General features: G+C 46.3%; 1 protein-coding gene and 1 pseudogene across 1 annotated transcript; both read left to right on the forward strand.

Annotated features, from left to right (window-relative positions):
* Positions 1-4,840: 4,840 nt before the first annotated feature.
* Positions 4,841-7,628, forward strand: OTUD6A (OTU deubiquitinase 6A). Its single transcript, XM_054470741.2, has one exon. The coding sequence runs from the start codon at positions 4,984-4,986 to the stop codon at positions 5,848-5,850; it is 867 nt and encodes a 288-aa protein (XP_054326716.1). The 5' UTR covers positions 4,841-4,983; the 3' UTR covers positions 5,851-7,628.
* Positions 7,629-7,668: 40 nt separating this feature from the next.
* On the forward strand, positions 7,669-7,744 carry LOC129025619 (small nucleolar RNA U3; annotated as a pseudogene).
* The last annotated feature ends 7,344 nt before the right edge of the window (positions 7,745-15,088 follow it).

A 15,088-nucleotide genomic window follows, 5' to 3' on the forward strand; every position in this document is an offset into this window, starting at 1 on the left:
ATGGATATACCAAGAAGATACAAAGATCCTAAAATGTGTAGGATTTGCAACAGAGGTGCAAAATATGAAAAGCTAAGCCTGACAGAACTGAAAGGAGAAATAGAAAAGGCTACAATTACAGTCAGAGACTTCAAAACTCCTCTCTCAACAATAAACATAAGAATTAGACAGAAAATCAGCAAGATATAAAAGAATTGAACAACATCATGAACCACTGGGATCTAAACAACATTTTTAGAACACTCCACCCAACAGGAGCAAAACATGCATTCTTTAAAGTGCCCATGGAATATATATTAAGATAGGCCATACTCTGGGCCATAAACTAAACAAACCCTAACAAATTTATATGAATTGAAATCACATACAAATGTGTTCTCTAACCACAAAGGAATCTGTGTTAGGCTATTCTTGCATAGCTATATATAAAGAAATACCGGCTGGGCCAGGAGCGGTAGCTCATGCCTGTAATCCCAGCATCTTGGGAGGCCGAGGCGGGTGGATTACTTGAGGTCAGGAGTTCAAGACCAGCCTGGCCAACATGGCGAAACCCTGTCTCTACTAAAAATACAAAAATTAGCTGCTAGAGGCTGAGGCAGGAGAATCGCTTGAAGCCAGGACGCAGAGGTTGCAGTGAGCCGAGATCATGCCATTGCACTCTAGCTTGGGTGACAGAGCGAGACTGTCTCAAAAAAAAAAAAAAAAAAAAAGGAAAAATACCTGAGATTGGGTAAGTTATAAACAAAAGAGAAAAGAGGTTTAATTGGCTCATGGTTCTGATGGCTGTACAGGAAGCATAGCAGCTTCTGCTTTTTAGGGAGATCTCAGGACACTTCCAATCATGGAGGAAGCGGGAGCAAGAAAGAGATGAGGGGAGGTACCACACACTTTTGAACAACCAGATTTCACAAGAACTCACTCACAATCTCAAGGACAGTACCAAGAGGATGGTGCTAAACCACTCATGAGAAATCTGCCCCGATGATCCAATCACCTCCCACAGGCCCCGCCTCCAACAGAGGGGATTACAATTCAACATGAGGTTTGGGCAGGGACACAGATCCAAACCATATCAGAATCAAAGTAGAAATCATTAATAGATAATAGGAAAACCTACAAACACTTGGAAGCTAATAACTCACTTGTAAATAATCCATGGGCCAAAAAGGCTCAAGGAAAACCAAAAAGTACGTTGAACTGAAGGATAATGAAAACTAAACATATCAAAACATGGGAGAACCAGTTAAAGCAGTACTGAGAAGGAAGTTTATATCACTAAGCATATACACTGGAAAAAGAGAAAAAGTCTGAAAGCAATTATCCAAGCTCCCACCTCAAGAACCTAGCAAAAGAAGAGCAAACTAAACCCAAAGCAAGCAGAAGGAAGAATATAATAAATAGCATAAATTAATGAAATCTAAAACAGAAAATCAGTGGGGAAAATCAATAAGACAACATGCTAGTTCTTTGAAAAGATCAATAAAATTGACAAATCTTTAGCAAGACTGACAAAGAACAAAAGAGGAGACACAAATTACCAATAAAGCAGGGAATACCGCTATAAATCCTCCCAACGTCAAACAACAAAAATGGAATACTACAAATAATTCTGCACACATAAATTTGACTACTCAGAATAAATGGACCAATTCCTCAAAAAACACAAGCTACCAAAATTTACTCAATATGAAATATATAATTTGATTAGTCCTATTAAGGAAAACTTTTTTTTTAATTTTAAAACTCCCAAGAAAGTGATCTCTTGGCCCTGATGGTTTCACTGGAGAATCCTATCAGATGTTTAAAGAAGAATTATTACTGATTTTACGCAATCTCTTTCCAAAAAATAGAAGAGGAAGGAACACTTCCCTCCTCTTCTTGTGAAGTTAGTATTTACCCTGACACTAAAACTAAATAAAACAGTACCAAAAAAGAAAACTGCAGACCAACACCTCTCATGAACGTAGATTTTTTTAATCCTTTTTTAAATTACCAAAAGAATTCCTCAACCTATAAAAATAATCATAAACTATGACCAAATCGGGTTTATTTCTGAAATGCAAGACTAGCTCAATACTTAAAAATCAATCACTGTAATCTATCATATTAATAGGTTATAGAAGAAAAATCATATTAGCATATCAATACAGAAAAAACATTGACAACATTTAATACCCATTCATGTCAAAAACTCTCAGAAAAATAGGAATAGATGGGAAAGGCCTCAACTAGATAAATAACATCTACAAAATCCTACAGCTAACATCATACTTATCAGTGAAAGATGAAATTCTTTTCCTCCTAAAATCAAGATCAAAACAAGGATGTTTGCCCTTGCCACTCTTATCCAACATAGTGCTGGAAGTTCTAATCAGCACTATAAGGCAAGAAAAGGAAATAAAAGACATACTTACTGGAAAGGATGAAATAAAACTGTCCCTATTCACAGATGACATGATTGCCTACATAGAAAATTCCAAGGAATCAAGGAGGGAAAAAACCTTCTAGAAATAATTAGCTAGTTAAGCAAGGTCACAGAACACAAGATAAACAAAAAAAGTCAATTGTATTTTTATATACTAGCAATGACCAGGTGAACACTAAAAATACAATACCATTTACGATCACTCAAAAAAAGAGAAATGCTTAAGTGTAAATCTAACAAAATATGCACAGGATTTATATGCTGAAAATCATGCAGTGTCACTGAAAGAAATCAGTGAAGATCTACATAAATGGAGATACATATCCAGGTATTCAAGGACTGGAAGACTCAACATAGTAAAGATGTCAATTCTCCTCAAATTGATATTCAGCTTGAACACGATTCCTACAAAAATCCTGGCCAGGTGCGGTGGCTCACACCTGTAATCTCAGCATTTTGGGAGGCTGAGGCGAGAGGCTTGCTTGAGCCCAGGAGTTCGAAACCAGCCTGAGCAACATAGTGAGGCCCCTGTTTCTACAAAAAGTAAAAAAAAAAAAAAAAAAAAAAAAAAAGATAGCTGGATATGGTGGTGTGTGTAGTCGTCCCAGCACTTTGAGAGGCCAAGGCAGGAGGATCGCTTGAGCTCAGGAGTTCAAGACCAGCCTGGCCAACATGGTGAAACCCTGTCTCTACTAAAAATACAAAAAGTATCCAGGTGTGGTGGTGTGCACCTGTAGTCCCAGCTACTCAGGAGGCTGAGACACGAGACTTGCTTGAACCCAGAAGCTGGAGGCTGCAGTGAGCTGAGATCATGCCACTGCACTCCAGCCTGGGTGACAGAGCAAGACTCCGTCTCAAAAAAAAAAAGAAAGGAAGGAAACGAAGGAAGGAAGGAGAGAGTAAGAGAGAGAGAGAGGAAGAAAGAGAGTGAGAGAGAGAGAAAGAAAATAGACAAATGAAGGGCTGAGCGTGGTGTCTCACATCTGTAATCCCAGCACTTTGGGAGGCAGAGGTGGAGGATCACTTGAGCCCAGACTGGAGTGCAGTGCCGCTATCTTGGCTCACTACAACTTCTGCTTCCCAGGCTCAAGCTATCCTCCCACCTCAGTCCCTGGGACTAGTTGGGACTACAGGCACACACCACCACACCTGGCTAATTTTTTGTATTTCTAGTAGAGATAGGGCTTCACCATGTTGCCCAGGCTGGTCTGGAACTCCTGACCTCAAGACATCCTCCCACCTTGGCCTCCCAAAGTGCTGGGATTACAGGCATGAGCCACCGCATCTGGCAAAAAAAAAAAAAAAAAAAATTCCCCAAAATTAGCCAAGTATGGTGGTGCCTGTAGTCCCAGCTACTCAGGAGGTTGAGGCAGGAGGATCACCTGAGCCTGAGCCCAGGAGTTTGAGGCTGCAATGAGCCATGATCACGCCACTACATTCCACCCTCGGTGACAGAGCTAGATCCCATCCCCCGCAAAAAAAGAGAGAGGAAATAGGCAAATGACATAAACATTTTACTGAAAAGGATATGGCATAGATGGCAAATGAGCACATGAAAAAAGGAACATCATTAGCCATTAGGGAACTACAAATTAAAACCACAATGAGATACCACTTCACACTTATCAAAATGACTAAAATAAAAACTTGTGGCTGGGCACAGTGGCTCATGCCTGTAATCTCAGCCACTTTGGGAGGCCGAGGCGAGTAAATCACCTAAGGTCAGGAGTTCAAGACCAGCCTGGCCAACGTGGCGAAACCTCGTCTCTACTAAAAATACAAAAATTAGCTGGGCGTGGTGGCAGGCGCGGTGGCAGGCGCCTACTGTAGTCCCGGCTACCCGGGAGGCTGAGACAGGAGAATTGCTTGGACCTGGGAGGCAGAGGTTGCAGTGAGCTGAGATTGCACCATTGCACTCCAGCCTGGGCAACAGAGCAAGACTCCGTTCCCTGCCCCCCCCAAAAAGAGTAAACTGAAAGGACTGTGTTTGCAGGAATGTAAGGAAATGTCCTTGTTCTGATGCACAAGTTAATGGTTCCCTGGTGAAGGGACCTGAAAGACTGGAGAAAAACGCACTGCTTCCTCAACAGTAGGGGCAATGCCAAGTCCAGGGTTAGAGCACATTCAGCGGTGTAGTGTCTGTCATGTGGCTGTCAGGCATGGCTACTGCCTGCATTGTGTGCAGACTTGGAAATGAAGTCGGCTCTCAATCAGCGAAAGACTCTACAAGCCCAACAGCCACACACATTGCAGGACGGCCATATTTGAATCCCGCCAAAAACCTTTGCTGTGGGGTCCAATGGGCTCATAATTCCAGTCTCCCAACAGCCAATCCTAGCACTGGGCATGCTTGCGGGGGGTGGCCATGGAGACACAGTGACCAATGGCAGAGAAGAATGCGAATGGGGGAGGGGAAGCGGCGGCTGAGGTGAGCCTAGAGCCGCGGTTAGAGCTGGCTGAGGTGAAAGAGAGCGACCGTTAGGGCAGGCTGAGGACTTCTGGTCTGTTCGGTACTTGAACTGCCAGCAAATTTCAACTCCCGCTTGCCATTCAACATCATGGATGATCCGAAGAGTGAACAGCAGCGCATACTGCGCCGCCACCAACGCGAGAGGCAGGAGCTGCAGGCCCACATCCAGAGCTTAAAAAACTCGGTCCCCAAGACCGACAAGACGAAAAGAAAGCAGTTGCTCCAAGACGTGGCCCGCATGGAGGCCAAGATGGCTCAGAAGCACCGGCAGGAGCTGGAGAAGTTCCAGGACGACAGTAGCATTGAATCTGTCGTCGAAGACCTGGCCAAGATGAATCTGGAAAACCGGCCTCCGCGCTCCTCCAAAGCCCACAGAAAGCGAGAAAGAATGGAGTCCAAGGAGAGGGAACGCCAGGAGAGCATCTTCCAGGCCGAGATGACGGAGCGCCTGGCCAGCTTCAAGCGCGAGGAGGAGGAGAAGCTCACTGCCATCCTGGGAGCCAGGGGTCTGGAGATGAAAGCGATCCCGGCCGACGGCCACTGCATGTACCGCGCCATCCAAGACCAGCTGGTGTTCAGCGTGTCTGTGGAGATGCTGCGCTGCCGCACCGCCAGCTACATGAAGAAGCACGTCGACGAGTTCCTGCCCTTCTTCAGCAACTCCGAGACCGGCGACTCCTTCGGCTACGACGACTTCATGATCTACTGCGACAACATCGTGCGCACCGCAGCATGGGGAGGCCAGCTGGAGCTGAGGGCCCTGTCGCACGTCCTGAAGACCCCCATCGAGGTGATCCAGGCCGACTCGCCCACCTTGGTCATCGGGGAGGAGTATGTCAAGAAGCCGATCATCCTGGTCTACCTGCGCTACGCCTACAGCCTCGGCGAGCACTACAACTCCGTGACACCGCTCGAGGCCGGCGCCGCCGGGGGCGTGCTCCCACGTCTCCTGTAGGCCCCAAGGCGCCGAGCAGCCCTGGGGAACTGTCGCCGTCGCCGCATCTCCTCAGTAGGCTCAGTTTATTTTCCCCTTTTGCTTTTCTCTGTTTTTTTTTTTTTTCCTTCCTTTTAATCAAAACTACCCCCCCCCCGCCCCCACTTTCCTAACCTTGCTGCTTTCACAGGGTGGGAAAAGAAATTCGAGGGAAATTCCCTGGAAATATGAGGGAAATCTCTGCATTGCACCACCAGAGGGGCATAAATTTGATAAGTTCTAACCTCTTCTTGCCCTTAAGGGTCTTTTACCTCCCTCACCAACTTAGATTTGGTCATGTTGCGTATAACTTAATGACAAAAATAGAAATATTGGCCGGGCGTGGTGGCTCACGCCTGTAATCCCAGCACTTTGGGAGGCCGAGGCGGGCGGATCACGAGGTTAGGAGTTAGAGACCAGCCTGGCCAACATGGTGAAACCCCGCCTCTACAAAAAATACAAAAATTAGCCGGGCGTGGTGGCGGGCGCCTGTAGTCCCAGCTACTCGGGAGGCTGAGGCAGGAGAATCGCTTGCCGGGAAGCGGAGGTTGCAGTGAGCCGAGATCGTGCCTTTGCACTCCAGCGTGGAAGACAGTGAGACTCTGTCTCAAAAAAATGAAAGATTAGCCGGGCGTGGTGGCGGGCGCCTGTAATCCCAGCTACTTGGGGGGCTGAGGCAGGAGAATCAATTGAACCCGGGAGGCGGAGGCTGCTGTGGGCGGGATCGCACTACTGCACTCCAGCATAGAAGACAGCGAGACTCCGTCTCAAAAAAAAAAAAAAGAAAAAGAGAAAAAGGAAATGTTAAGTTTCATGTGTTCTGGGAAAAATAAATCTAGTAGACTAGCTCGAGGAGTCTTCAGGTTTTCCTATGAATATCTTGGATTACTTAGACAAAATTGGAGTTTATGTGATCAAAATGCCTTGTGAAGGCCTTTTGCTGAGTTTTGGGGGGAAAGATTGTCATGGTTTGCTTTTTACTTAAGCTAGGCTACTCAGATGTCTCAAGTTATGAACAAGAGATCCGCTAGTACTTTGTTTTGTTTTTTTCCATCAAAAATTGTGTGGTTCCTAATTTTAGTTGCTCCCATGTTCGCTAATTCTAAATAACAGCATTTGTTAAACATGTAAGGTAAACCTGTTAAATAGAGAAAGTAAATTTAGATAAACTGATAGGCTACATATGGTTTATTCTAAGACGTGAAAGATCTGAACTTAATTTCCTTTACTAAAGATAGGAAGAGATATGACTTTATTCGAATAGTTGATACATTTCATTATCCTTACAACTGGTATAAAGAAAAAAGAGACACATCGATAGGTAATTTACTTACTCTAAGGGGTGAAGATCTGAATCGAGTAAGTTTCCTTTATTCTTAGAGATATAAAAGGCTATGACTTTATTCAAGTACTTGATTGACCTTGCTATATCATCTGGTATGAAGTGTGAAAGATATGAATGTAACAACTTTCCTTATTTCTTAGATAGAGAAATATCTAAAAAGATTCTTTAAAATATTAAAGTTTTGTTCTACTTTGTTACATCAAAAGTGAACAATATACTTTTGTTATTTGAGACTTGTTAATATCCTTGAATTTTCCAAAAGAATATAAAGTGAAATGATTTACAGTCAACAACTTATGAAAATTTTAATCTTTACTTTCTGTAATTCAGTGAGATTAATTTTGGAAATTCTTTCTACATTCCAAATGCTCTAAGATAAAATATATATGTTTTTAAAAGTTTTTAAACATGTAGTTTGTTCAAAAATAAAAACCATTTAAAAAATACCTGCTTCTAAGACTATACTTTCAGGGATCATTTCTATAGTTTGTTACTAGAGAAGTTTCTCTGAACGTGTAGAGCACTGTTATACAAAAATCAATTCAAGATGGATTAAAGACTTAAATGTTAGACCTAAAACCATAAAAACCCTAGAAGAAAACCTAGGCATTACCATTCAGGACATAGGCATGGGCAAGGACTTCATGTCTAAAACACCAAAAGCAATGGCAACAAAAGCCAAAATTGACAAATGGGATCTAATTAAACTAAAGAGCTTCTGCACAGCAAAAGAAACTACCATCAGAGTGAACAGGCAACCTACAAAATGGGAGAAAATTTTCGCAACCTACTCATCTGACAAAGGGCTAATATCCAGAATCTACAATGAACTCAAACAAATTTACAAGAAAAAACAAACAACCCCATCAAAAAGTGGGCGAAGGACATGAACAGACACTTCTCAAAAGAAGACATTTATGCAGCCAAAAAACACATGAAAAAATGCTCACCATCACTGGCCATCAGAGAAATGCAAATCAAAACCACAATGAGATACCATCTCACACCAGTTAGAATGGCAATCATTAAAAAGTCAGGAAACAACAGGTGCTGGAGAGGATGTGGAGAAATAGGAACACTTTTACACTGTTGGTGGGACTGTAAACTAGTTCAACCCTTGTGGAAGTCAGTGTGGCGATTCCTCAGGGACCTAGAACTAGAAATTCCATTCGACCTAGCCATCCCATTACTGGGTATATACCCAAAGGACTATAAATCATGCTGCTATAAAGACACATGCACACGTATGTTTATTGCAGCATTATTCACAATAGCAAAGACTTGGAACCAACCCAAATGTCCAACAATGATAGACTGGATTAAGAAAATGTGGCACATATACACCATGGAATACTATGCAGCCATAAAAAATGATGAGTTCATGTCCTTTGTAGGGACATGGATGAAATTGAAAATCATCATTCTCAGTAAACTATCGCAAGAACAAAAAACCAAACACCGCATATTCTCACTCATAGGTGGGAACTGAACAATGAGAACACATGGACACAGGAAGGGGAACATCACACTTCGGGGACTGTTGTGGGGTGGGGGGAGGGGGGAGGGATAGCATTGGGAGATATACCTAGTGCTAGATGACGAGTTAGGGGGTGCAGCGCACCAGCATGGCACATGTATACATATGTAACTTACCTGCACATTGTGCACATGTACCATAAAACCTAAAGTATAATAATAATAATAATAATAATAAAATACCTGCTTCCCTGTTTTTGTGTAGCTAACTTCATATAGAGTTTATATCCCAGGATCTACTTCAGCAAAGGAATCCTGGAGGGTTAGGGAGCATAGGCCTGTTGGGGGTGGCGGGGTGGTGGTTGCTGACTGGGGACAGGGGCAAAGACTGCTGAAGGGCTCTAGAAATGGGAAAGTTGCTCTACTTCAGTGGGCTGCATAGGGTCAGGGAAGGGGGTGACAAGCTAAAAGAAGAGGCCTGGCTAGGGTAGGGGACCTTCATGGACAAAGAGGCCCAGCTGGGTAGCGGGGGCACAGGCTAGGAAAGAAGGCCTGGCTGAGGGAGGATGCCTGGAAAGGGTCCAGGCTGGAGGCTGGGGCATGGGCTGGTGAAGGATTCCTGGTAGGAGAAGGTGGCCCAGCTGGGGCAGGCTGGAGGAGAGGAAGGGGGCCTGGCTTGGGAAGAGAAGCTGTTTGGGAACTGAGCTACAGTCTGGGGAAGGGGTCCTGGCAGGGGTGGAGTTGGGTGGAGAAAAGGGCAGTAAAGGGGGCTGGGTCAAGAAAGAGTCACTGTCTATACAAGGAGGAATAGGCTGACCAGGGGGCAACTCAATGGGACAAGACGCCTGGTAGCAACTGGTCTTTGGCTATTGAATGGGGAAATGGCTCAGGCAACCTGCCTGGCCAGGGGAATTGAAGGGAATTGGGAAATTGGGCCTGGATAGGGAAGGGAGCCTCACTGGGGAGGGCACACAGGCTGAAGAACTGCCATATGGTGTGGAGGGGTCATGGAAGAAGGAAGCCTGGCTGGGATGGGGGGAGGGGGGACCTGGCTGCAAGGGTGGGGGAACGCTGACTGGGAAAGGTGGCCAGGCTGATGATGCAGGCTTAGGTGACCAAAGGGGCCAAGCATGGGAGTGGCCTTGGCAGGGCAAGGAGGAAGATCTTGGGGAAGAGGGAACAGGCTAGGGAGGCACAGGCAGAGGAAGGGGACAAGGCTGGGCAAGGGAATCTGGCTGTGGACTGGGACATGGGGTGGGGAAGGAAGCGTGGCTGGGAGGGGCATAATAGGGTGAGTGGGGGTCGGGGGAGCGGGTTAGGGAAGAACTGGCTGGTCAAGGGAAGGAGGCCCAGTTGAGTTAGGAGCCAAAGGATGAGAAAGGTATTCCTAGCTGTTAATGAGAGGAAAGGCTGGGGAAGAACGCCTGGCCGGCGGAGGGGACATGGGCTGTCCAGTGGAGTCCAGGCTGGAGAAGGCACTGGACCAGGGAAGGAGATCTAGCAGGAAAGCAAGCATAAGCTGGGGAGGAGGAAATAGACTTGGGGAGAAGGACATAGATTGGTGGAGAGGGCGAGACTGAGGAAGGGTCCCAGACATGGGGATGTGCCTGTCTTGTAAAGGGACCACAGTCTTGAGAGGCTGGCACAATCTATGGAAGACAGATGGGTGTGGGGTAGGGAGGATTGTGGGGTAAAAAGACCCCTTAGGGAAAGGTTGCCTAACTGGAGAGGGACTCTGACAGCGGAAGGGGCTGGGGAGGGAGGCACAGACTAGGAAAGGGAACCTGGTGGTGGGAGAGGTTTGAATACCGAGAAGGACATAGGCTAGAGATGGGATCATAGGCAGGTTAGTGGGCCCAGCTGGGAGAGGGGGCCTACCAGGTGGAGAGAGCTTGCTAGGAAAGAGATCATGCCTGGGAATGAGGGCCTCTCCCCCTGACGGGAACTTGGCTGAGGAAGGGCACGTGGTTGAGAAAACAGGCTTAGTTGTGGAGGGGCACACAGGATAGGAATGGGGTCTGGCTGGGGTAGGGGCAATAGGCTGGACAAGGGGCCTAGGGGGGCGAAGGCTGTGGAAGGAGGCCTGCCTGGAAAAAGGAGCACAGACTGGGGCAGAGGGTACATTGGGTGAGGAGAGCTTGGCTGCAGGAGAGGCATGGCTAGGAAACGGTTCCTAGCTGGGTAAGTGGACTTGGCTTAGCATGGGGCACATGTGGGTGAAGGGATCCTGGTGGGAAAGATTGCATGGCTGGGGAGGCCACTGGGCAGGTGAGGGAGAGCTGACAGAAGATGCCTGACTGCGGAAGGAGGTGCTGGCTGGGAAAGGCCAGCAAAGGGGCAACTCCTTGGAAAAGTGGTCCAGTTGAAAAGGGAAAAGGCTGGGGATGGGTGCCTGGCTGTGGGAAGGGGACATAGAGTTGAAAAAAGGCCTGGGCTGGGGAAGGGCAGACTGGCTAAGGAGGCTGTCAGCAGGATCTCAGATTGGGGAATAGGCTCTGGCTGGGGTTGAGTCTGTCCTGGGGAGAGGAAGGAAGGAGGGGCATCCAGGAGGGGTACAGGATGAGGAGGAAGCCCCACCGAGACACAGACTGGGAACCCAGCAGTAAATGGTTAGAGGGCAGAGAGGTGCGCACAGACTGATCAGATGGCTAAGAAAGGGGCCAATCTAAAGAGGACACAGCTTGAGGAAGAGGGTCTGGCTGGGGAAAGGGGCCCTGGGCAAGGGGACATAGGCTAAGCAAGGAAAATAAAGTTGGGTTGCGGAGCCTGCCTGGAGATAGGGATATTGGGCAAAGGGGACCTGGCAGGAGAAGGGGCTCTGGCTGGGGTAGAATTCCTTCATGGTCCAGGACAGGCTAGAGACAGGAGTTCAGGCTCAGGAAGGCTGCCTGGTTGCCAAAGAAGGCCTACCTGTCCAGGGGGCACAGGCTGGGGAGGGGCAACAAGCTGGGGCAGAGAGCCTGGGTAGGGTTGCTGCAGAAGGCAGTACTGGCTGGGAAATGGGGCCTGACTTGGGAGGCCGTATCAGTAGGTATACGGGAAGCATGTCTAGCAGGGCAAGATGACCTGACTGGAGAAGTGGCCTTGGCTGGGGAAGGGGGCCTAGCTGGGAGGAAAGGTATATAAATGGATGAAGGGGGCCTGGCTAAGTGAGGGGGCCTGACTGAGAAAGAGGACATGACTGGGTTCCAGGGAACAGGCAGAATCAGGGCTCCTGATGAGAGATGGTCAGGCAGCATAGGGTGGGGATCGGGTGGGGAAGGGGGACTCCCTGAGAAAGGAGACCTAGGTCTAGAAAGGAAATAGACTGAAGAGCAAGGTTAAGGAAGCGCAGCAGGGCAAGGAAGGGGGAATAGGCTGGTGACAAGGACACTCATTGCTGAAGGGTGCCTAGTTGGCATAGGGTATAAGTTGGTATAGGATGAAAAAGAGATTCCTGGCTTTTGAAGAGGGGAGGCCACCTGCCTGGGGGCAGAAGCACTTGCTAGGCAAGGGGTTCACAGGGTATGGGGGGATGGCTGGGGATTGGGCACAGCTGTGGAAGGGTGCACTGGCTGGGAAAGGGGGCATAGGCTGGGCAGGGGTCTTAAGTGGAGAAGAGGCATAGGTTGCTGAAGAGGGCACTGCCTGGATAATGTGAGCCTTGCTGGGGGTGGGGCTGGTACAGCCCAAAAAATTCTGTGACAGATGGCACCAAAGATGGTAAAGTCCCATTTTACAGGCTTGTCCCTGAATACAAGAGAAATAGCTATTCCTATTTTGGGAACCTTTAAGATCTCACTGGGCCTGTCCCCAGCTGCCCCCATTGGGTCTGCCTTCAGCAGGAAGGAGAGGGAAGTGTTAACCCAGGCCAGATCCTAACCATGCCCAGAACACAAAGAGGGAGGTCTCCACTGTGGGATCTGGCAGGACACAAGGGATTTGCAGTTTGTTCCATTCTATAACAATGACTACAGTCACTGAGGACAAACTATTCTGGGCAAGTTCATGAAAGCCATGGGGTACTGTTCTCAAAAGGATCTAATTCCAGAAGCAACTTTCACTCATTTCCTTACTGTTTTTCATTTACTCATTATCATTCCCTCTCCCCTCTTGCCATAGCAATAAAAAATAAGATGCTTCTTCTATGCAAATGTAGGCTCTGGAGTCAGACATCTATCTGGGTTTAAAGCCGAAATTGCCCACCTACTTCCTAGCTTTGCGACCTTGGATAAGTCACCTAAACTTTCTGGGCCTCAGTTTCCTCATGGATAACATAGGGAGATTAATACTTGTCTAAGAGATATTTCTTCAGGATGTTAAGAACATTAAATGAAAATGCCTCCAGGCGTGATGGCTCACACCTGTAATCCCAGCACTTTGGGGGCCAAGGCAGGTGGATTATTTAAGGCCAGGAGTTCGAGACCAGCCTGACCAAAAAGGTGAAACCCCGTCTCTACTAAAAATACAAAAATTAGCTGGGCGTGGTGGCACACGCCTGTGGACCCAGCTACTTGGGAGGCGGAGGCAGGAGAATCGCTTGAAACCGGAAGGCAGAGGTTGCAGTGAGCCGAGATCGTGTCATTGCACTCCAGCCTGGGCAACAAGAGCGAAACTCCATCTCAAAAAAAAAAAAGGAAAAGAAAATGCTTATCAAGTGTCCAGTAAATAAGTGTCCAACAAATGTTAGCTACTATTAATATTATCTAGGAGCCCATGAACATGACATTATCGGCTCTGGCAGCAGCCACTTCTTGATTTTGTCTACAGTGACTTTTGGTGCCATTTGGCCTCTTCCCACAGGTCCTGCAGGGGAAGCAGAGACTCTCCCAGGGCTGTCTGCCCCAGCTGTTGCTATCAGAGCTTCTACTGGAGCTCACCAAAAGTGCCCCTCTGGGGACAGGGTGACCTGCATGGAGGGACTCCTCAGGCTCTTCTTTTCAGGACTTTTCTACACAAACACATAATAGACTCACATGTTTTGAAAAACAATATTGGTGTAATTCTATTGAAATTGCCTTTTAAACTTAACAATACATTATAAACACTTTCTTGTGTCCTTAACAGTCTTCAATATGATGATTTTAAAGCCTGCATTCTAGCTAATGAATGTGCCATAATTTATTTATTCAATTTTATTGGTGCCATAATTTATTTATTCAATTTTATTGTTGGACGTTTAGATTGCTTTCAATTTCTCACCACTATAAATATGCCACTGTAATATCCTTGCAGCTGAATCTTTGTCTATATTTCTGATTATTTCCTTTTGATAAGATTTGTAGAAGTGATCTAGGTCAAAAAGGAGAGGCTCTTAATGCATACTGGGAAAGATTGCATGAATTTACACTCCCAGGCTATGAGGGTGTTATTTTCCCACATAATTGCCAACATGGAAAATTATCATTGTTGCTAATTTGTTAGATGAAAAATGTTGTATTAGTGGATGTTTCATTGATTACTAGTGAGATTGAATATTCCTCTATGTGTTTATTTCATTCATGCAGGAACAAGTATTTCTCTTTTTTTGAATTTCAACTTTTATTTTAGATTCAGGAGGTACATGTGTAGATTTGTTATGTGGGCATATTGCATGACACTGAGGATTGGAGTACAAATGATCCCATCACCCAGGCAATGAGTATAGTAGTCAACAGGTAGTTTTTCAGCCCTCGCCCCTTCCGCCTCCACCTCCCCCATACTAGTCCCAGGTGTCTATTGTATCCATCTTTAGGTCCTTGTTTATCCAAAGTTTAGCACCCACTTATAAGTGAGAACATACGGTATTTTGTTTTCTAGGAACAAATATTTCTTATTTTGTTGCCTATTCCTGAACTTCACTTAATTTTCCCTGAATAAGTTTGTCTTTTTCTTTTTTTTGTTTATTTTTATTTTTGTTTTTTGAGACAGAGTCTCGCTCTGTCACCCAGGCTGGAGTGCAATGGCGCAATCTCGGCTCACTGCAACCTCCGCCTCCTGGGTTCAAGCGTTTCTCCTGTCTCAGCCTCTCAAGTAGCTGGGATTACAGGCACACGCCACCACACCCGGCTAATTTTTTGTATTTTAATAGAGACAGGGTTTCACCGTGTTGCCCAGGCTGATCTTGAACTCCTGAGCTCAGGCGATCCACCCATCTCGGCCTCCCAAAGTGCTAAGATTACAGGCGTGAGCCACAGCACCCGGCCTTCTTCTGCATTTTTAATAGGACCTTCCATATTAATAAATCTGATCACTTGTCATTTGAATATTTTAAAAAATAGTTGGCCAGGCGTGGTGGTTCATGCCTGTAATCCCAGCACTTTGGGAGGCCAAGGCAGGCAGATCATGAGGTCAGGAGATCGAAACCATCCTGACTACTAAAAATACAAAAGTTAGCTGGGCGTGATGGCGCATGCCTCTAATCCCAGCTACTCAGAAGGC

This window comes from Pongo pygmaeus, chromosome X (genome assembly GCF_028885625.2).
Source record: "Pongo pygmaeus isolate AG05252 chromosome X, NHGRI_mPonPyg2-v2.0_pri, whole genome shotgun sequence".
In the NCBI taxonomy this organism is placed as follows: domain Eukaryota; kingdom Metazoa; phylum Chordata; class Mammalia; order Primates; family Hominidae; genus Pongo; species Pongo pygmaeus.